The sequence below is a fragment of the Physeter macrocephalus genome, unplaced genomic scaffold (assembly GCF_002837175.3).
Source record: "Physeter macrocephalus isolate SW-GA unplaced genomic scaffold, ASM283717v5 random_340, whole genome shotgun sequence".
Classification (NCBI taxonomy): domain Eukaryota; kingdom Metazoa; phylum Chordata; class Mammalia; order Artiodactyla; family Physeteridae; genus Physeter; species Physeter macrocephalus.
Window position 1 is genome coordinate 44,965 of NW_021145616.1, and position 22,666 is coordinate 67,630.

General features: G+C 54.0%; 2 protein-coding genes across 5 annotated transcripts; both read left to right on the forward strand.

The window, feature by feature from the left end:
• The first annotated feature begins 6,650 nt into the window (after positions 1-6,650).
• On the forward strand, positions 6,651-10,453 carry MRPL52 (mitochondrial ribosomal protein L52). Of its 4 annotated transcripts, none has more exons than XM_055082884.1 (5): positions 6,668-6,905; positions 7,011-7,068; positions 7,145-7,212; positions 9,473-9,544; positions 9,907-10,016. In XM_055082884.1, the coding sequence occupies exons 1-5, from the start codon at positions 6,800-6,802 to the stop codon at positions 10,014-10,016; spliced, it is 414 nt and encodes a 137-aa protein (XP_054938859.1). In that variant the 5' UTR covers positions 6,668-6,799. The 4 variants fall into 4 exon arrangements, with proteins under 4 accessions (XP_054938860.1, XP_054938859.1, XP_054938858.1 ...); XM_055082883.1 differs by having other exon boundaries at positions 6,816-6,905; positions 7,008-7,068; positions 9,473-9,537; positions 9,907-10,453; XM_007100481.4 differs by having other exon boundaries at positions 6,847-6,905; positions 9,473-9,537; positions 9,907-10,453.
• Positions 10,454-12,191: 1,738 nt separating this feature from the next.
• MMP14 (matrix metallopeptidase 14) lies at positions 12,192-22,461 on the forward strand. Its single transcript, XM_055082882.1, has 10 exons — positions 12,192-12,566; positions 16,545-16,693; positions 16,950-17,072; positions 17,425-17,732; positions 18,283-18,448; positions 18,740-18,896; positions 19,053-19,191; positions 19,326-19,476; positions 19,952-20,067; positions 20,444-22,461. The coding sequence occupies exons 1-10, from the start codon at positions 12,462-12,464 to the stop codon at positions 20,776-20,778; spliced, it is 1,749 nt and encodes a 582-aa protein (XP_054938857.1). The 5' UTR covers positions 12,192-12,461; the 3' UTR covers positions 20,779-22,461.
• Positions 22,462-22,666: the final 205 nt, after the last annotated feature.

Sequence of the window (22,666 nt, forward strand, 5' to 3'; positions counted from 1 at the left end):
TCGACGCCTGCCCGCCTCCAGGCACCTTCTCCACTTGGAGCCTCGGGTCCTCCTCCCCTCTACTTCAGCCCCTGAACTTCCTGGTTGTCCTGCATTTACTGAGCTCTTGAGTTCTCCCAGTGACCTAGGACCTACAGTGCTCTCCTGATGCCCTTTACAACTCCCCTCCCCGCTCATTCCATTCCCTACTCACCTCCCACTCACATACTATCCTTGGCCCTGTGGAGGGCATAGGATCCATGGTTAGGGCGTTGGAACTCTGCGGTCCCATCTCAAGAGCCTCAGTGCCATTTCAGCCCCTATGTAAGCCACTACATGCCAAGGAAGGCCAGTTGTGGGGTTATAGCCACGCACACACCCAAACACTAAGCAAGCCCGCTCACATCTCAGGTCCCCAGGTGGTTCACGTGATGCGTGTATTGCCAGGTAAGAGCCGGCCAAGTGGACCAGAGCAAGCCCTGGCACCCTGGGCAAGCCAATGAGTTGGCACCCCCTCAAACCAGCATTATTTAAATATCTGTTGAATGATTATGTAGCAGAAGTGGGGGAATACCGATTTTCTCGGAATAAAAACTGGAAGCCTCATTCTTTCTCTTCAAAATTAGAGCTTAATGCATGAATTCATTACATGCAGTTTTCTGAAGCAGACAGTTTTTGGTAGGCATATCAAATCATTCTGAATGTAAACAATGGCATAAATCTCAGGGAGTGGCACTTCACAGCGTGTAGCACATTTTCAGAATTCCAGCTGTGACCACTGCCTTTAGGCAACTATCAGCTGGCTGGTCTAACCCTGCAACTTGTACCTGTACCTGCGTGCTGCAGAATTATTCTAGAGACAGGTGGTCTAGGTGAGCAGTCGTCAAGGATTCTGTCAGTGGAGGGGAGCCAATTTACAGTTCACCAAGAGACAGAAGTCTGAGTTCATTGGCTCCAAACGTCTGAATTACCCTAAGGATAATTTAGCGCCCTTTTAGACCCAGGCTGCTTGCCCAGCTGGCCTGCCCCTTAATCCCACTCTGGGCTCAAATCCAAGTTGTAAATGAGGGAAGTTCCTAGGAAGACAGCCCTAAAGCTGCCCCTGTTGGCACTGGCCCCTGCTCCCTCTCCCTCCACTCCAGCCACACTGGCCTCCTTGCTGTTGCCACACAAGCATGCTCCCTGCCACCTCAGGGCTTCTGCAATGGCTGTTCCTTCCGCCTGGAACATTCTCCCCCATGTTATTGTTCATTCCCTCACTCACTCCATTCAGGTCTGTACTTAAGCACCACTCTATCAGAGACCTTCCCTGAGGAGTCTTGGAAGGAGTAACTTCTTCCCTCTGTCAATCTCCATCGCCTTCACGGGCCGGGCCGGACTTTTCTTCAAAGGCACCCACTATCACCTGGAGTTTGTTTGTTTGCTGTCACCTCCCCCACTAGCATGCAGCACCACCAGAGCTTTACTCACTGGTATCCCCAACGCAGGGCCCGTGCAGACAAACAAATGTTTGCTGGAAGCATAAATGAATGAACAATGCCCTTTCTCCTAGACTGATTTCCCAGTTGCGCTCCGGGAATGTCCTGAACTTGCCCTTCAGGCCCACCTATGCTGCAGCTGCTCTGGCTCCTAATCAACGAGTATTGGGGGGGGATATTTATTCTTTTTGATAGTAATGGGTTGAAGGGAAGGAAAAGAGTATAGGTTTTACAGTTTTACTTGGCGGTCTAGAATGATTTGAAAGGGACTTTCTGCTTCCTCAGCGGGAAAACAAAAACAAGAAGCCCCTCATCTAACGCGCCTTCCCCGGCTTGGAAGCTCCCGGCTGCCCTGCCCCACACCCAGGCTCAGGTGGCCGGTCTGGGTGCGGCGAGCGCAAGGCGCGACGTCCGCGAAGAAAGGGTGAAAGGGAAGAGGGGGCGAAGGCAGAGGGAGGCGAACGCTCAGGTTCACGCAAATGCATGCGGGTTCGAGGAAAGTGGAACCGCACGCCCTTCAGCGGGAACCCTTCCCAGACCCGCCCCCGCTGCGTTCCTCGCCCCGCCCCATCCCCCTTCCGCCCCCGCCCCGTCCGCGCGCAGCGCTCACCTTTGCCCGTTTCTCCCGCCCTGCCCCCCACTCCCAGCCTAGCTCACCCGGCCCGGCCCCCTGACGTCGTCCCCGCCGTTTCCCGTTACTTCCCTCTTTCTCTCGGCCCCCGGATCCGTGTCTGCGGCCCGAAGATCTCTCCTTCGCACCCCGACCCAGCCACCGCCCGCCTCCAAAGCCCCTCGGGGAGGCTCGGTCGCCTCCGAAGTCCAGGTCTGGCTGCGGCGGCCGAGGCGGGCCCTGCCCTGGGGCACCAGGACCCCACCTCACCCGGACCCCTTCGTTCCCTCCACCTGGCCAAGCAGTCCTCGCCCCTCCCCCCCGGGCTCCAGGAAGCGCTAGAAGAGAGGGCTTGTGGTGGGTGTAGGCGAAGATCGCAAAGGTCCGAGAACCGAGAAGTCCCGCAAGCCGCTCCCCTGCCCTGTCCTGGCTCAGGCACAGCTGCGCTGCCCCTGGGAAATGAAAATGACCGCGGATAACCTTAGACGCGTCCTCCGCCCCAGGAACGCTCAGCTTCCTCTTCCCTCCCTCCCAATCCAGCTCGAGCTGGCGGGCCCGACGGGGGTCTGGGCAAGGGCCCCGAACCCAGGCAACCCCGCCTCCAGCCCCGAGACGCTCTCGGCTGAAACTCGGGAGGGACTATGGATCGCAAAGCCCCGTGGGGGAGGGGAGGGAGCGGCGCCCGCTTGGAGCCAGGGGAGGGGTCTCCCGGAAGGGCGACTCAACTCTCCGCCCCCTCGGGGAAGCTGTTGCGTCAGCTTCGAGATCCCAAATTAAAGAAAGTGGTCTCTTGGGCTTCTTTGGTGGCGCAGTGGTTGAGAATCTGCCTGCCAATGCGGGGGACACGGGTTCAAGCCCTTGTCTCGGAGGATCCCACATGCCGCGGAACAACTGGGCCCGTGAGCCACAACTACTGAGCCTGCGCGTCTGGAGCCGCGATAGTGAGAGGCCCGCGCACCGCGATGAAGAGTGGCCCCCGCTTGCCACAACTAGAGAAAGCCCTCGCACAGAAACGAAGACCCAACACAGCCATAAATAAATAAATTTTTAAAAAGTGGTCTCCACCGGGCCGGGAAGGTGTCGGGCCGTAGGGCCGCCGCCAGGAGGCAGCACTTAACCAAAAATGTCCGGGCTGAGGGTGTCCGGGAGGCTGGAGTCCCCACCGCACCTTTCATCTGAAGAGTCTTAGTGGTAGAGTGGACCAATAAAAGAGGAGGTTGCTGGGCTAGTTCAAGGAAAGGGATGTGAAAATGTTTCACCACGTATTAAACCTAAAAGATGACTTGTAAATAATACAATTTCCTTTAGTAGACTTTATGGACAGTCCAGCTTTGGCATCTTTTAAAGCCTCTCTGCAGAGATTCATAGAGAACCACCTACGTTCAAGACCAGTCTGGTGGAAAGGCACACAGCTTAAGAGACTTCCCAGCTACCAGGCAAGAAAAAAAGAGTGTAGCCCGAGGTCATAATTTACCCATCCTGAAGCTGGGTCATTTAACACAGAATTTAGCCTGTACTGATTGAGCAGGGATTTGACAGCCATGGGAAAAGAAAAGGAATATGATACAATAAATTATGTAAGTAATAAGGAAATAATATGCAAAGCAATGTATTGTGTGAGTGGGTGGTTTATAGCTGTCAGTTCCCACAGTTCTTGCATGGAGTGACAGTGATTTGGGGTGACAGTGATTTTGATCTTTTTTGAGCCGTCCTAAGGTGGAAGCCAATGAAGGAACAGGAAATAAGACACTTCCCAAATAGTTCGCTCTTCTTCAACCTTAGAATTTAGTCACGGTATGCAAAAATGGGAAGAGGTTGCAAAATGAGGTGGAATTAGCTACCCAGAGTCACCTTCACTTAACGTTCTTTCTCCAACATCATCATTATTCATCACAACAGTTTAAAAAGCACCAACTTTCCCAGTGCACTTGTACAAAAATTACTGTATACAGACCTCACAGAAGGATATTTGAATAAACATGTTGGACGAAAACATGAATGGACAACAATGTGTTAAAGCCAAATGCAGGCTGTGATGCCCTGGAGAGGCAAAGGAGTTTAAGTAACAGAGGAAAGACATGAAGCTCAGATTCCGGATGCTTCCCACCATTGTTACTCTAGCCTTTGCCAGATGAAGTCCAGAGGCTGAAAGACATTCAGTTAGGGGATGATGAAACCGCTTTCCTGTGGCTTAGAGTCTGATGAAGTCATTGAGGAGTGCTGTCCTAGTGCCAGACCCACTCCCCTGCAACAGTGTTCCATGAGGTCCCTGAGAATGCTGATGATGTTAGCTGTCAGCACTGGAGTTCTCTTTCTCTCTCCCTCTCAAAATCCTAACCCATATTTCCAACCCATGGATTTCCAACCCATGGATTGTCCCCCCTGCCACATCACTCTAACCACATCAAAGGCTGAACTCATCTTCCTTCCAAAGACCTTTCCCCTCCCAGTTTTCCTACTTTTCCAGATCAAGATTCCCATCTGCCCCAAAGTCCTCCAGCTCTCGCTCCTTGACTCCCACAGCTATTAAATTAGTGCATGTGTTCAGTTCTGCATGTGGAGTTCATACTGTCCACATTATTTGTTCCCCTTAATGCATGTGGCCTTTTTTATGATTTTGCACCCATAGTGTGTGAGCTACTAAAAGATAGAGGAGTGTTGCTGGTTCAACTCCTTTATATAGTGTTGATAGTAGTGCCAGCTTGTCATCTTTCCTACGAATCTTGAATGTTGACACCGACTTTATTTTTCCAGCCCTTGGCTCCTACTACATGATCCTCCAACTGTAAATTATGTAATGGGATTGCAGTGCTGTCTGCCTCAGCCGTCTATCTCAGAACCAGACAAAGGCACATGGAGCCTAGCCTGGGAAAGGTGTTACTCAGTCATTACTGCAACTGTAAAACAGTAAATCCACAGCCACATTTTGGTTCAATTTCCTGATCTCTGAAAATTACAAGCTATCTCTACAGTGATTGCTTCCTGATCTGTCTTATCCACTTTATGGGTTTATTATGAAAATTTATAAAGAAGTGTTTTGTATCATTTATACAGAAGTGTTTTGATAACTGAAAATTAAGTGTACAAATGTAAAATGGTAATGGTAGTCTATTGTCTTACTTCCCTTGCTTAGTTTTTTGGGTCCATCCCTTGGCTTATATCCAAGGTTCTTTTATTCCCATCCCTTCTTCTAGTTCAGCCCTCCCCTATACCATTCTTATTGTTATCAAAACAGCTGCTTTTACTTCTTAAACCAGGACCCACCCTTCCCCTCTTTCAAAGCACAGTTCAGAGCCACCTCCTGTGGAAAAACTTCCCAGTCTTGCAGAAGGAAACGATAAACTTCCAGATAGGCCATTACACCACTCCCTCAGGTTCCCCCAGTCAGCATGTATTTAAGTGTCTAGCCTAGCACAAGAGTAATGGCAACTTTTGTAGGCGCTTCACCAATTATAAAGCACTTTCACTTACCTTATCATTCTTAAAATGTTTTCATAAATGTGATATATTTTAAGCTTTTTCTTCAATGAAGAAATTAGGGATAAATGACTTCCCCAAGGCAAGTACAGGCATACCTCGGAGCTAAACCACCACAATAAAGCAAATATCACAATAAAGTGAGTCACAGGAATTTTTTAGTTTCTCAGTACATGTAAAATTATGTTTACACTATATTATAGTCTATTAAGGGTGCAATAGCATTATGTCTAAAAAAAAGGACATACCTTATTTGAAAAATCTTATTGCTAAAAAATGCCAAAACAATTACAATAGCAACATCAAAGATCACTGATCACAGATCACCATAACAAATAATAATGCCAAAGCTTGAAATATTTCAAGCATTACCAAAATGTGACACAAAGGCACAAAGAGAACAAATGCTGTTTGAAAATCTGGCACTGATATAGACTTGCTCTATGCAAGGTTGCTACAAAGCTTTAATTTGTAAAAAATGCAATACCTGCAAAGCACAATAAAAGTGTGTCTGTGAGTGATAAAAGAAAGAGGGAAGAAGCCACGGATCTGGGTTTGCCACTTACTACTACCTACCTCACAAGGTTTTTGCGAGGATTATATTATACAATGTGTGGTGGTAGCTCTTATAAAAATGGAATCAGATCTTAGCTCCAATACCTCTTCCTCAAGAAAGCCTTATTAGACAGCCTACTCCAGATGAAGTTCCCATCATATGCTCACAAGCAGCACCTACCTCCCTTCCCAGCACTCATCTCAGCTGTAATATTACAGTAATGTGTATGATTATTTATCATCATCTCTCTCTAGACTAGGAGCTCTAACTGAATAGGGACGTCTGCTCTGCTCTCCACACCGAATACAGTGCTTATCACATACAAGTTCTTCAATTTCGTTTGATAAACGAGAACTGAAACCCAAATTTTCTGATTCACTCTAAATTTGACTCTTAGGCTGGGGGAAATATGTTACAGTGATGCCAGAAGACAGAATGCGGTCACGTGGATGTTACTCAACTGATAGAAGAAATTTCAAAGGACTAGAGACCGCTGCTGGGCAATGGGGGGGAGTGGGGGAAAACAGTTCGGAACGGTTTAGTCTGGGCGCACGCGACTTCCGCACGGTTGTAACCACCACTGAGAATGCATACGCTGAACGACCGTTTTCGCCCAAAAATCCCTGGACACAGTTTTGTCCCTCTTTTCCGTACGATGAGCCAAGATGGCGTGGCCCTTGATTGAAAACCAGATTCAAGATGGCGACTTCCGGCTTCCCGCGCAGCGTCACGCGTGGCCACGAGGCCACGCCCACTTTCCGGCTCCTGCACCTCAGCATGGCTGCTTTGCGTTTACTGCTCTCTAGTAAGCGGGTGTAGGGTCCGGGGGCTCAGGGGTTCGTGGAGGCGGGCCCGGGACGCCTGGGCTGGCTGCACGGCTTCTCTCCCAACTCTCCCGTTTTCCCAGCAGGTGTCCGGAGGCTGCACTGCGGCGCCGCGGCTCGGGCGGGCAGTCAGTGGCGACTCCAGTGAGTGCCGGTCTGGGGGGAACTGAGGGGCCAGAAGCTGGGCTGAGTCCTCACGGAACTGTTTTTCTCCACCCAGGCAGGGCCTTGCTGCCAATCCGTCCGACTACGGGCCCCTTACGGAGCTCCCAGACTGGTCTTACGCGGGTGAGCGCTGATCTGACAGTTTACTATACTTTGGAGATTTTCACCCAGAGGGAACGCCCCTGGTCGGAGGGGGGTTGGGGGGAGTGTCAAGGTGCGGCTTGTGTGTGAGCGGATCACGTATTGAACTTTGTATTTGGAGTTGGGGGGAAGAAATCCTATTGTCTATTTTATAAATTAAATTACGCCTATGGAAAGTAAAGCTAGACAGGATCTTCTTGGCTTGTGGGGATAAGCAGAAGCTAACTCTGATGTGGGCATCCCGCGGGAGGGACAAGACTTTATGTGTCTAAGAGGGACGTGGTTTTTTTAAAGTTACGAAGAACCGCCCTTCTATGTGGTGAGTACATTGTTAAGAATTTGTTACCAAGTGCAGGTAGAGCTCTTTGAGAGGCTGCCTAAATGAGCGTCTCAGAGAGAGGCTTAGAAGAGTGAGGACAGAGGATGACGGGCTCTCTTCAGAAAAGTTTCTTCCTTTACCTTAAAACAAAACAAAACAAAACGCCCTAGAAAGGAAAAACCTTAGAAAAGTTGAAGCCACTCCCCACTGCATTGGGACTCCAGTTCACAGGTGGTAAAATTGAGGCCTACAGAAGTAAATTGCTCAGGAGCACACAGCTAGATAATAGCAAAGCCAGGACTAGAACTGGGCAGAGGCCAGGCCCCCTTCAACGGCACAGAAACCTGAGTATTGGATTCTATAGGAGTATGAATCTTAATCAGATACTTGGTGGCTGAGGAGGATGGTGAAGATTTTTTTCCTACTTGTTATTTACTGTAGGAAGCCTAGGAGCTCCTTGAAGTAGTATGGAATATTGGGAAGACTCTGGAATTGAATTTTTTTTAATTTATTTTATTTTTACTTATTTATTTTTGGCTGCGTTGGGTCTTCGCTGCTGCGTGCGGGCTTTCTTTAGTTGCCGCGAGCAGGGGCTACTCTTCGTTGCGGTGCACGGGCTTCTCATTGTGGTGGCTTCTCTTGTTGGGAGCACGGGCTCTAGGCGCCTGGGCTTCAGTAGTTGTGGCACACGTGCTCAGTAGTTGTGGCTCACAGGCTCTAGAGCGCAGGCTCAGCAGTTGTGGCGCACGGGCTTAGTCGCTCCGTGGCATGTGGGATCTTCCCGGACCAGGGATTGAACCCGTGTCCCCTGCATTGGCAGGCGGATTCTTAACCACTGTGCCACCAGGGAAGCCCACGGAATTGATTCTTAATCCAGGCTTCTCTACTTGCTAACTTTGTGGTTAGCAACTTACTTAATGGTATTCCTCAGTTTCCACAAATGTAAAAGAAGAATACCTATCTCAGATGGTTCTTGGAAGGATAAAATGAAACAACCAGTGTAAAGCACCTGTTACACACAGTATTGGTTCCCTTTCCTGATGAATATTATCTCTTATTTGTCTTGCCTTCAAACTTTTGGACAGAGTTTTCACTGTTTCTTTCTTTCTTTGTAGAAAGTAAGTATCCTTTTAATCTCTGTTATAAACTGCTTGAGATCAGGTACTGCATTTTTTCAGCAAGTCAGCAGACATTTATAAGATTTTTATTATGGGTATACACTGTACTACAGTGAAAGTAAGGGATACAGTCCCTAATCCCAAGGAACTTAAAGTCTAGCTGGAAAAACAAAGCATGGACATTTTAAAAATTAAGTAATAATATTTCAGTGCTCTGGCCCTTTCCAGAAGGATTTGAGGTGGCTAAATAAGGCTAAAAACAATTAGTAGTACAATAAATGTCCCCAAACAGAGAGATGAATATTAAATGATGGAGATGCATTTCTTTCAGAAGAGAGAGCTGACAGAGTTGAAGAGGTTAGAGAAGGATTTCTGGGACAAGTAGAGCTTGAGGTGGGCCTAAGAATGAGAATTTGGCTGGAAGGAAAGGAAAAGGGTGTTTCATTATAGAGTAAGATGGAACTCAGCAAGGACTCACTGGTAAGTAGAACAGTAATCACATTGCTTGAGTGGAGGGTTTCTGAAGATAAAACAGGAGATTCAGCATTGCAAAGGACCTTGAATTCTAGGCTAATGAGGGAGGGGTAAGTAAAATAGAGTAGGAACATTCCTAGGAGCTTATTCTTGGTGGTTCTGGCATACCTCACCATTGAGGGAAGTGTTCTAGGGGAATTAAGCTACAGTGGGTGTGAAATGGAAAAGAGGAGCTCAAGATTTGTTCTTCCCTCTTTCCTATCACAGCCGCTTTCCCAGGGTCCTGCAGGCCTTCTCTAACACTTGCCTTTTCTCTCACTTCTATCTGCAGATGGCCGCCCTGCTCCTCCAATGAAAGGCCAGCTTCGAAGAAAAGCCCAAAGGGAAAAGTTTGCAGTGAGTGGCCAGAGCCCACACAGAGCAAACTGTGTGTAATCAGGGGGAGAAAATTTAAATTGTAATTTGTCTTAGTTGGCACCTAAGCTAACATGTACCCCTCACTCCGAGGTTTTATCTGCCAGAGGTTTTAACAGTACCGGGAGAAGGGGGGATAGAGTGGGGCACTCCTAGGGCAGGAACCAATAGTAGACACCCATTTTGCTGCCTTCCTCCTGCTTCCCAGCCCAGGACCTGGTTCCACCCCTTCCCCAGTCAGTGGTGTCATTTTCCAGCTGAAACCTCTGACTTTGATCTGTGAATGAAAGGATATATGGTGCAGAGCTCAAGCCCCAGATGTTATCCACACTGTTTTCCTGTCTGTTTCAGAGACGAGTTGTACTGCTGTCACAGGAAATGGATGCTGGATTACAGGCATGGCAGCTCAGGCAGCAAGAGAAGTTGCAGGAAGAAGAAAGGAAGCAGCAGAATGCTCTTAAACCCAAAGGGGCTCTACTGCAGAACCCACGACCAAGTCAATAAAAAGCAACTCCTGTCTCCCCCGGCCTGGCTCTGGCTTGCTTTTCTATCACCTAGATGTGTCATCCCAGCCAGAAGAAAGCCTTTATGTTCCCCATCTGTCTTCAGGGCAAAAGAGGATGGACACCAGGAAGAACAGGCTGTAAGATCACTGCCTGGAAGTGTGGGCACAGTGCCCTCACCCCAGCTCCATTCCGGTTCAGCAGACTCTTGCTCTGGGGTATTGACCCCTTCTTTTGCAGGCCATAGGACTGGCCCAACTTTGCTGCTCTGCAAACATGAAAAAGGGGGCAACAGTTTTCCTGGCTTTAGCCACACACTCAAGCCTTTAACAGCCCATACACAGTTCAGGCCTCATGCAGTTACGCATTAATAAATGTTTTGATGAAAAAGGCTTTCCAGCTGAGATCCACTTTTTGGCAAGCAACTGATACCAGTTTTTGTAAACTTCAGATACATGGCCCTAGAGGATACTCCCACTGGGAAGGCTGACACGGGAACAGCAGACTTGGGTGTTGCATGTTCTGCTAAAGAGTGGGATCCTGAGGTTTCTGTGGCTCTGACTGAATTCCAGAGGTTGGTTGGAGAGAGGCCTGTACTTCCCAACCCCCACTTGTGTAGGGGAGCCCTGCGGTGCTCAGCCCCCAAACAGTGACTGTGGAATAGGTACCTAATAGCCACCATATACTTCCCACAGATCTGTTAGCTGCACAGGCCCCAGGGAAACCTTTCATTTTATTGATCATGGCTCCTCCCATGGATTCTGAGGGAAAAAGGACCTTTGCTCCCATTACAATACCAAGCACTGGGCTTTTCTTCCATTCTCCTGCCACAAATAATGTGACAGTTCTTTTATCTCTAGGATTTCTGGAACTTCCTACCTGACATAATTTCTGTCCAGCCTCCTTTATTCCTTCCCTTGCTTTCTTTCCCTCCCTTCTTCTCCGCGCCCCCCCACCCAACCTCCTTCCTCTCTTCGCTGACCAATGCAGTTCTTGGAGCTTAGATTTCGCTGATGGTTGGGTTTTCTGTGTCCCACACTTTTCCTGCCTCTGTTGTGTTGCTTTTCCAGATCTAGCCCTCAGCCTCTTATCTGTCTCCCTTTCCCACCATCAGCTCTAGCCTGCCCTCCCCCTTCCCTTCATACCTCCACCTTTTGTTCTCAGAGTCTAGTCAGCCCCTGAAGGAGGAGATTATCTCCTTTTCCGGTATAGAGCGGGAACTAAACCCTGTAGGCCTGACTCCCATTCTCTCTTTTCTGCAGTTTCACCAAACTTCATTTGCCTTTCCCCGGATTTCATGGCCTTGCACTCCTTTCCTCCCCAGCCAGTTCTAGTTCAAGGGGCAGCAGATTGCAAAGGACAATTAAAAAGGGGGCACATTCGTCTTTCTCCGGGGACAGGACCTCCAGATCCAGTGTGGTGGTGGCATTTGGTATTGTTGCCTTTTTTTTTTTTTTTTTTTTTTGTGGTACGCGGGCCTCTCACTGTTGTGGCCTCTCCCTTTGCGGAGCACAGGCTCAACGGCCTGGCCTCACGGGCCCCGCCGCTCCGCGGCATGTGGGATCTTCCCGGACCGGGGCATGAACCCATGTCTCCTGCATCGACAGGCGGACTCCCAACCACTGCGCCACCAGGGAAGCCCCTGTTGCTTTTTAAAATTATTATTATTATTTGTTAGGGGAGGGACAGAGGTGGCTGACAAGAATAAGGGACACAATTTTCAATACGATTGAGCCACAGGCCCCAGCAGACAACCCCGCACACTGGGTCTCGTGGACAAGGAAGATGCCCCCACCATCCCAGGCTCTGAGCTCCGTGTTTGCCCCAGGCGCTGAGCTTCCCAGTGCTTCCCACGGAGGTGAGACGAACGGTGGAAGCAGAGGAATCAAGCCACCCAAAATATGCTTAGAAGGAGAAAGTCTCCCACATCCCGTCCCTTGAGTCCCCCCAAGCCCCCCGCTCTCGGCTGTGGCCTCAACCCCTGCAGATGGCAGCCTCCACCACAGAAAGGCAACTTAAGGGTTGTTTTTTTTTTTTACCCTGCTCTTGGCTGTAATTGGATTCAGACTGAAACAACCACGTCCGCACCGGGAAAGGAGGGCATAGGGGCGGGGGCGGAGGGAGCCTGTGGGAGAAGGGAGGGACCAGAGGAGAGAGCGAAAGAGGGCTCGCCATCCAGTTCGCAGACTAAGCAGAAGAAAGATCAAAAAACGGGAAAGCGGGGACGAGCAAACAGGCGCTTTCAAGAACAATCCCCTCATCTCCAAGCGGACAGCGCTCTAGGAATCCAAATTCAGTGCCTACGGAAGACAAAAGGCGCCCCGAGGGAGTGGCGGTGCGACCCCAGGGCTTGGGCCCCGCCGCGGAGCCCGCACGGCCCGGCTGCCCGGACGGTCGCGGACCATGTCTCTCGCCCCACGACCCGCCCGCAGTCTGCTGCTCCCCCTGCTCGCGCTCGCCTCCGCGCTCGCCTCCCTCAGCTCTGCCCAAAGCAGCTTCAGCCCCGAAGTAAGTGAGCTCCTCCGGCCCTGCCCGGAGTCGCGCCCGCCGGGGAGGCGAGCCCGGGGGTCTCCGAGGGGACAGCCCCCATTCGGAGAGGAGGGCTCTCGGCGTCTCGGCTGCTCCGGCCTGCAGGGTCCCCCTTCCTTTCCTTTCCCTCCTCATCTCCAAACTTCCAAGTCGATCCAACTTTTGCCTCCTCCAACTACCACCCCCACCCCCACCCCCACCCCCACGCGCGCGCGCGCGCCGCCGACTTTCTTTGCCATTCCTTTCCTTGGAAGAACTTTCCAGCCGGGGCCCACTCCCCACCCCTCCCTAGTTCCCCTGGGCTCTGAGCTCAGCTCTGGAACCGGTCGGGAGCCTGATAAATATTTGGACTCCGCTCAGACCCCGCGCTGTCCTGGTTTCTTGTCATGTGCGAGAGTTTGTTGTTTCTTCGACTTTCCAGTTCGCAGGCGCTCTCCCGCCCGCGCTCGCCGGCGCTCTGCCGGCCGGGAGGGCTCCGGGGACGGCGCCCCTTGGCCCGGGCCCCCCACGCTGCGGCCGCCGCCTCGCTGGCGCTCCCGGCCCTCCTCGGACGCGTCGGCTGCCAGGTGCGGTCGGGGGTGGCCGGCGGAGCGGGCCCGACCCCCACCCCCCGCCTCCCCGAGAGGACCCTCTGTGTCCCGGCCCGGAGCCCTGGCGTCGAGGGTCGCGGCGCTGGCGCCCTGGCCCGCGTTTCCGGACACACAAAGGTCTCCTTGTGAGCCGGGGCCTCGGCCGGGCTGCCGCCTCCGCTCCCTGCTCCCCCTTCGGCGCCTTTAGGCTCTTTTTGTTAATTGCTTTTCTGTGTTAATTGCAGGGAGACTGGGGGCGTCGTACGGGGAGCGGGGTGAGGGCTTGGCCCTGGGCTCCCGCGCAGGTCTCGACTGACTCGGTTGCCCCCCGCCCATTCCCCGACGCTGGCCCACCGGGCTCGGGAGGAAGCCGCGTGGGAGTTGTCTGAGGAAGTTTTTCCTCTCTCTCTCTTTTATTTTGGGGTGAAGGTGGGAGACGGATTTGATCAGCTTCTTATTTTGGGCCATCCCAACCCACTCAGCTCGGCCAGGGCCTGGGTGCGGTCGGGAGGGGCCGGGAAGGGCCCCTGAGCAGGGGGAAGGGATCAGGACTTGGCTTCCTCCCTCCTGGTCCCGGCCCTGGTCCCACCCCGGGAGGAAACATCTCCAGAAAGAACACACTCTCTCTGTCCTGAGACTGACAGGAAAAGTGTGGCCCTAGGAATGGAGGTGACCGCGGAGAGTGAAAATCTGCCCAGGGGCTAAGCCTGACAAGGTCCAGGCGGAGGAGGAGGCATCCTCTTTCCAGGCCTGGAGTCTTCATCAGAGGCCTGAAGGGGAGAGCGCCTAACAAAAGGAGCCCGGGCATCTGGGGGCTTCCCGCTGCCAACTTTGCCTGCCCTGCCTTCCTTCCCTCCCCTGCCCCACTAGGTCCCCTTGGGGAGGGGAGGCAGCCCTGGCTCTGTTTTAAGCGGGTCATGGGCAGTCCCAGTGCCAGAACCATCATTTGCTTCTGGGCCATGGAGGGGTGGGAGGCAGAGGGGAGGGAGGAGCAGGCCCAGAGGCTGGGATCCAGGGCCTGCAGAAGAGCCAGAGATTCCCCCCAACCCCCTCCAGGACTCCTAGGCCGGTGAAGTGGGGCCTAGGAGTGGGAGGGGTTCCTTGTCCTTGACTTTCCCCTAGAGGAATACCTTGTACCACTCAGTTTTCAAGACAAAGCCAGCCGACTCAGTTCTCGGACCCTGCAGAGTTGCTCCCTCTCCAGGCAAATCTGGAGGGAGAGCTGGGGTGGCCCAGGCCTCAAACAGCCGGCCTTCTCCCAACACCTCCAGGGTCCTGCACCAGCTCTGGGACAGCCCTCTCCTCTCCTTGGCCAGTCTGGCATTTGGCCCTTCTCCCACTCAGCCGCAGACACAAGAGTCCTCTCTTCTGTGGTTCCGACCTCATAGTCTCCTCTGTGGTTCTTCCTTTGCTCGGAGCCTAGGCCTGGGAGGAGGAGAGGAATGGGGGCACTTCCTTTCCAGGACTTGTGGCTCTCTTGACTCCAGAGAAGTCCCTTTCTTGACTAAGTCTCCACCTTTCTTTACTGCATATGGGGTGGAGGTTGTGGGCGTGAATATTTAGACCTATCCACCTTCTTGAAAGACTCATCAGGAAGAGGGATGTATCCCAGAGCTCCCAGATGTGGATTCTCCCCATCTCTCTGCCACCCTCCCTCCTGTCATCCTGCCCTAGGAGCTTTGCCCCCTGAGGGTTGAGGGGGCCTGACCTCAGTCTTCCAGCTCCAGCAGTGGGCTACTCCCTTCCTTTCCCAAAGCTGAAGCAGCTGCTCCCCCACCAGAGGTCATAAGCCCGGGATGTGACTACCCTACAGGTGAGGCCAGGGGCAAAGGGAGTTTCCTGCATACTTGGGCACAGGCCACAGCAGGCCTCCTGCAGGCACTAGCTGTGGCATCAGTTAGCGCAGGTCAGGGCAAGTTTAGAGCTCCCAGGAGAGCAGAACCTCCTGGCTCCAAGACCGGAGCCTCCTGCTCTGCTCCCCTCTGGTATAACAGAGGTTAAACTTCGCTCCCCGCCTTCTTCCCCTGAGGAGGGGCTCTCAGAGCGGGTGGTGCTAGGGTTGTTCTGGCCAGGCCTGTTGGCTGGGGAAAGGCTGTGTTGTTTACATCCCGGGCCCTAACTCCCATCATCAGCTGTAGGGGATCACTTCCCAGAACCATGTTGCAATTCTTGCCCCTGCCGGCTCAGGTCCCCAGTCAGCTGCTCCTGAATCAACCCCAGCCCCAGTGCAAGAGCACTGCACCACCGTCAAGGCCTGGGCCTCGAGGTGAAGGGCCACATGGAGAGCCATCCTAATGACCTGGGGTAAGGGATGCAGTACCACTCTGCACTCCAAGCTCCCGCCCTAGGCAACCTGCAGCCTCCTCTGGACTCCTTAAGAAGGCAAGGCTGGAGCAGGGACCAGAGCCATCCGAGTAGCATCTCCCCATAGGAGGATCTGAGCATGTTCATGTTCCATATAAAACTTGGCTCATTTTACTTTTCAGGCTTTAGGAAAAGACTCCATTTTTCTTACAATAAAGGCTGATTTTTTCCTCAACAGGGCTTTGCCATGTGGGTACCTTTCAATGAAACACCAAAAACCTAACTTTACTTTAAGACAATATGCCAGCCTTTATATTATGAACAATTTCACATCATACCTAAAATAAACTGCAGTCACCAAAATACTAAGTAAAATACTAACCTTAATCCTAACCACCATCCCAATCTCCCACTTCCTCTACTGAGAACCTTAAATGGGTCTTTAGGTCCCAAGCCCTAGGTCAGATGCTGCTTGGATAGCGACAGTGGCAGGATCCTGACTCTGTGACTGGATCACATCCGCACCACCTCCAAACGCCCCAGCTTCCCCTATCAGCAGCCAGCCGGAGCCCTAGCTCCTTTTCTGTTCTCCTTTCTGAAAAGATCTCAGCTGTGTATACCCCGGAGGCACAGCATGCCTGTCCCAGGAGAGCCTCATGCCAGGCCCCAAAGTGGAGCCCCTCAGCCTCTCCCCTCTCCATCCACCATGGGCACACCCCAGCCTCAGGTGGGACACGCTGTATTTACAAGAACACTGACACAGAGGAGAAAAGCGCTAGAAGGAATCTCAGCTCTGAGAAGACATCCTAGAACTCAATTAAACCACCAGGGCTCCCATCAAAAGAGTTACAGCCAAAGCCCAGCGCTGTGGCTCCCCACCCCTCCAAGAGGATCAGCCATACTAGGACCCGGGCCAGAGTTTGGGTCCAGCCTGGGAGTTCCTCCAGACCCACTGCCAGAGCCAGGCTGGGAGCTCACTGCCCTTTCCACACCAAGCCAAGGGTGCATTCCAGGTGCCGTGAGGAAACAGAGGCTCCCCTCGGGCCAGGTGGGGATGCTCCAAGCCACATCCCTTTCCCTACAGGCCTGGCTGCAGCAGTATGGCTACCTGCCCCCTGGGGACCTGCGTACCCACACACAGCGCTCGCCTCAGTCACTCTCAGCTGCCATCGCTGCCATGCAGAGGTTCTACGGTCTGCGAGTGACAGGCAAGGCTGATGCAGACACCATGAAGTAAGTGCTAGACCCTGGCAGGAATTCTGCCCGGCACCCACCGACACCACACTTGAGTACCAGAGAGGCTGCCACCTGAATGCCTGATTCCACCCCCATACCTCATCCCCACAAGCTGATTCCGACCCTCTCCTGTTCATCCAGACCTCATGACCTTGTCTCTTCCCCACACTGACCCTGGGGCCGGACATTCCCCCTCTCCTCTGAAGACCTTTCTCTTTCATACGCTCTCCTGACCACAATCCTCACACCCCAGGGCCATGAGGCGCCCCCGCTGTGGTGTTCCAGACAAGTTTGGGGCTGAGATCAAGGCCAATGTTCGAAGGAAGCGCTATGCCATCCAGGGCCTCAAATGGCAGCATAACGAGATCACTTTCTGGTGAGTCCAACGGGCAAGTGGCCTTTCTCACATCAGGTCACCCTTCCCTATCAGTGGTGCTTAGAGACCCTGAGGCTCCCTTCCCTACTTACCCCTGTTCCTGAGACGTATCGTCGGGGGTAGGGAGGAAAATGGCTCTCATCCTGGAGAGGGGTGCAGCCGGTAGAGGATATATCCCAGGGCCAGAAAGCCCTCAGTTCTTGGGACAGAGGCATCGTGAGGCGGCGGGAAGAGCTGGGTCAGACAAAGGTGGCTGGACGGCTCAGTCAGACCTGGGAGAGTACAGGGAAGGAGTTCTGCCCCTTGTTGTCCTAACGCACTCCCATCCTCTCCCCACGTGGCTGGACCTCAGCATCCAGAACTACACCCCCAAGGTGGGGGAGTATGCCACATTTGAGGCCATCCGCAAGGCGTTCCGTGTGTGGGAGAGCGCCACGCCGCTGCACTTCCGAGAGGTACCCTATGCCTACATCCGTGAGGGCCACGAGAAGCAGGCCGACATCATGATCTTCTTTGCTGAGGGTTTCCACGGTGACAGCACGCCTTTCGATGGCGAGGGCGGCTTCCTGGCCCATGCCTACTTCCCAGGCCCCAACATTGGAGGGGACACCCACTTTGACTCTGCCGAGCCCTGGACTGTCCGGAATGAGGATCTGAATGGTGAGCGAGGTAGCCTGGGGACTCTTATCCGTGGAAGAGTGAAGAGTCATTTGTATGGGGGTTCTCCAGCTTCCTCCCCAAGCCTCAGACCCCCAAATCTCAGGGCTTTGGGGGACCACAAACATCTCCCGGTCTGACTTCCAGTGAAAGCAGGAATCCTGTTTTGAGCTATTTACATCTGGTCCCTTCTCTCGCCCAATAACTGACTTCCCAGTCAAAGACTTCAAAGCATCTGCATCACTCACTTTTCCAGGCAAATGTCATGTCTGGCTCCCGGGAGAAACTGAGGCCCAGATAGGACCTCAGCTTCCCAATCCTTGCTGGGGTTTGGATCCGGTCCCAGAACAGTCTCTCGCCTCTACCCAGAAGAGTTGCTGGCTGGCTTTTGCCTCCTCTGCCAAATATGAGGCTGGAACTCAGGATTTGGTCACTTTGGGTGGGAAATTTGGCAGGCAGGCTTCGTTGTGAACCTGAAGCTTCTGATGGGGAAAAGCAGGGAGTCTGAGGGAAGGGACCCAGGCTGCCACCATAACCATCCCCATCCCTCCAGGGAATGACATCTTTCTGGTGGCTGTGCACGAGCTGGGCCATGCCCTGGGCCTTGAGCATTCCAATGATCCCTCGGCCATCATGGCACCCTTTTACCAGTGGATGGACACAGAGAACTTCGTGCTGCCCGATGATGACCGCCGGGGCATCCAGCAACTTTATGGCAAGTAATCTACGCCCACATCTGCTCCTTAGCCTCTCCTGTTCTCCCTGGCCTGTGCATTTTCCCCTCCCTCATGCCCTACAGTCTCCCCCTGGCCCCCCACCTGACCCTGCCTCCATCCGCTCCCACTTTTAAAAGACCCCACCTTTTCTGTCCTTTCCCAGCTGATTGCTTCAGCCTCCTGCAAAGGCCCAGCCACACCTCTCCAAAGGTGTTAATCTGCCCATATGCCTGTCCTTTCCTCCTACTCTGCCACCAAGTCTGAAGTGCCCCTCGTGTTCTCTGCCCCAGGGAGCGAGTCAGGGTCCCCCACCAAGATGCCCCCTCAACCCAGGACCACCTCCAGGCCCTCTGTCCCTGATAAGCCCAAAAACCCCACCTATGGGCCCAACATCTGTGATGGCAACTTTGACACCGTGGCCATGCTCCGAGGGGAGATGTTTGTCTTCAAGGTGAGAGGAAGAAGTGGGCTGGTGTGGGGGACAAAAGGGCTCCATGACCGGGAGGCTGGGTGGAAACAGCAGCAGGAGGACTAAATACTAAGACTGAGGCAGTTTTGAGGACTGAGCTGGAGGACAAAGCTAAAGATGTAATGAACTGCCTCCCAGGAGCGCTGGTTCTGGCGGGTGAGGAAAAACCAGGTGATGGATGGATACCCCATGCCCATCGGCCAATTCTGGCGGGGCCTGCCCGCATCCATCAACACTGCCTACGAGAGGAAGGATGGCAAGTTTGTCTTCTTCAAAGGTAACCGGATATTCTGCCTTAGTCTTAGGGTGGGTGTGGGGAGGGTCTCCCCGGAGGAGGAAATTCCACCTGACTCCTCCAAAGACCGTAGAGCTCAGGTGGAATCAGATCCTGCCCTTCCCTCTCCTCCCCAGGAGACAAGCACTGGGTGTTTGACGAAGCTTCCCTGGAGCCTGGCTACCCCAAGCACATTAAGGAGCTGGGTCGAGGACTGCCTACCGACAAGATCGATGCTGCTCTCTTCTGGATGCCCAACGGAAAGACCTATTTCTTTCGGGGAAACAAGTAAGGCCTCAATCCCTGGGCCCCAGGCCTTCCTCCTCAGACACCACCACCAGGTCCCCTCAATTCTGGAGGAAGACCTACTTTCCCCGTGAAATGTTTCCCTGAAGAAGCTGGCTGAGCCTGTGCTGTTGCCTAGCAACGGGCAGCCTCCATTGGGTGCTGAGTGAGTGGGGTATGACCGGGTCACCATTTCAGACCTGCTCATTTGACGCCTCCTGCCCCCAGCCCTGTGCCACCGCCCCAGCTGCCAGGCACTGTCATTAAGGGCCGCTGGTGGCTCCTCGCAGCCTGGGCCCTCCCTCCCACCCCCACCTTCCACCGCTTTCAGCTGCAGGCCCTCATTACTCAAAACCCCTGTCCCCCCGCCCCCGTCCACAGACACTCTTTGCTCACCGGCGAATTCGGTCCCGGGTCCCACTCCCCTCAGAGGACATGCCCAGTGTCCAACCACTTCCCTTCCCTGCCTCTCCCCCAGGTACTACCGTTTCAACGAGGAGCTCAGGGCAGTGGACAGCGAGTACCCCAAAAACATCAAGGTCTGGGAAGGAATCCCCGAGTCTCCCAGAGGGTCATTCATGGGCAGCGATGAAGGTGAGAGGGGCACAGGAGGTGTCTGTGAGGGGAGGACCTGAACAGGGAGTTAAGAGAGAGCAGGAGGAAAGACGGAGAGCAGCGGGTTGAAAATAATGATGAGGAGGACAGGGGAGCCCTTGCCATGTGCCAGGCACTGAGTAAGTGCTTTCCACGCTTCAGACCCCTTAATACCCACCACTCTCTCAACCCGGTGCTAGAGTTACCTGGTTTGACAGCTGAGGAAACTGCCGCTCAGAAAAGCGAAGCGATTACCTCAGCTGGCGCGCACACTGACGGATTCTCTCCCGCTCTTCTTCTCTCTCTGGCTCTTCTCCGGACGCTGCCGCCTGCGCGCCTCTCATCTGCCACGCCGCCTTCTTGCCGACCCTTGCAGTCTTCACTTACTTCTACAAGGGGAACAAATACTGGAAATTCAACAACCAGAAGCTGAAGGTCGAGCCGGGCTACCCCAAGTCAGCCCTGCGGGACTGGATGGGCTGCCCGTCGTCGGGGGGCCGGCCGGATGAGGGGACTGAGGAGGAGACGGAGGTGATCATCATCGAGGTAGACGAGGAAGGCAGCGGAGCAGTGAGCGCGGCCGCCGTGGTGCTGCCTGTGCTGCTGCTGCTCCTGGTGCTGGCGGTGGGCCTCGCCGTCTTCTTCTTCCGACGCCACGGGACCCCCAAGCGGCTGCTCTATTGCCAGCGCTCCCTGCTGGACAAGGTCTGACCCCCACTGCCGCCCGCCCACTCCTCCCACGAGGACTTTGCCTCTGAAGGCCAGTGGCAGCAGGTGGTGGTGGGTGGGCTGCTCCCGCCGGTCCCGAGCCCCCTCCCCAGCCCCCCCCCCCACGTCCCTTCTTCTCTGTCCCATGACTGGCCTCTCCCCCCACTCCGCGCTGGCATTGCTTCTTCCCTAGATGGGTCCCCCGGAGGCTGAGCAGGGGCCGGCCTCCCAGCCCCTGCCCCTCAGGGGCCCCTGCGGCTTGGTGTGTGTTCAGCCCCATCTGAATGTCCGGGCTCTGCACTTGAAGGCAGGACCCTCAGACCTCGCTGGTAAAGGTCAAATGGGGTCATCTGCTCCTTTTCCATTCCCTGACATACCTTTAACCTCTGAACTCTGACCTCAGGGGTCTCTGGGCACACTAGCCCCGCGAGCCCCCGGGGGTATCCAATTGGCAGCCTCCCACCACTCTTTCTGGCTGAAAGAAATCTAATCTTGTTGTGAGGGGGAGACCCTGAGAGAGTGAGGGGGCGAGGGCCGCTCAGCTACCCTAAGACCTTGGGAGGAAAGCTCAGAGAGGGTCAGTCCTCTCCACCAAGATCCGCCTCTGCCCCACCTGCCCCCGAGAACTTCCACGGAAGGAGCCTGAGCCATTAAGGACTAACCTGGGGCTGCAGAAACCCTTGACAGCCCTACCCCCCCAAACGTTAGCCTCGGATGGGGATGTCAAGGTTGGAAGAGCTGAGACCAGGGGGTGCAGCTACCGGGGTGGGCCCCAGGAGTCCTGGGGGTGAGCCTGGGGGCCACAGAGAAAGAACCTCACTCAAATGCAGGCAGCTGGGGTAGGGACCCAGGGGCAGAGCAGTCAGAGAGGACAGGACAGGACCAAAAGGCAAACCAGGGAGGTGCAGCAGGAGTGGATGGCGGGGGTGGGGCCGGGCAGGCCAGGCCGGCAGGGACGCCACATGGTGGGCTGTGGTACCCGGGGGAGGGCACGTTTTATTGGAGCTCTCAGGAAGGGCCCGAGAAGGGCGCACCTGCTCCCATTTTGTGCCCTGGCTTCAGTCAGACCGCACGGAGGGGAAGGCAGGGAGCCAGAGAAAGGAGCAGAGAGGGCACGCATGGGGGACTGGCGACCGGGGACCTTGATGGGAGCAGCCACCTAGCTAGGGAGCCAAGGATCAGCCTGCCTCCGCCAGCCTCCGGGAAGGGGTGGGCGCCTGGGCGTTTTGTCAGGTTAGCCCCTCGCTTCCCGACGCCCCCCCAGCCCTTCCTACAGGTGTCCTGCCCTCCCCTCCCCACCCGGCCCACCCATTTGAGGTCTCCTTGGGCCGCCAAAGGTGGTCCTGGTACCCGGAGACCTGGGAGAGTGAGAGACCACGACGTGGGGGCAGTGAGCGGAGAGGGATGTCAGGGGTGGGGGGAGTGCGGTGAACGGTGCTGGCAGTTCGGCTAAAGTTGTCTTGTTTGGGTTTTTTGTTTTGTTTAATGTATATTTTTATTATAATTATTATATATGAATTCCCTTCAAATCGTTCCTTTTTGTTAACAAGGGGCATGGGGAGGGGTGGGGGTGGGGCAGAGGCGTCCGACCCCAGGAACCTGCAGGGCGGGGCTGGGTCAGTGCCCTCTAAGGACATTTTCGACCTTGTTCAACCTTTCCACAAAGAATAAACAGTGTTTCACGTTCTTCGCGTGGCTGCAGTTTGTGTGCCTGGGACGTGGCTGTGAGGGGAATGGGAAGCAGGAGGGCCGTGCGGTGTTTTCCGTGAGGTGGGGTTTTGGTATTTTTCATACATAACGGAATCTGTTTATTCTCGGTGGGCGAAAGGGATCCAGGGCCCAGAGATGGGGAGGAGGGCGTACTCCACGGGGGCCGGGGAGTTGTCCACAG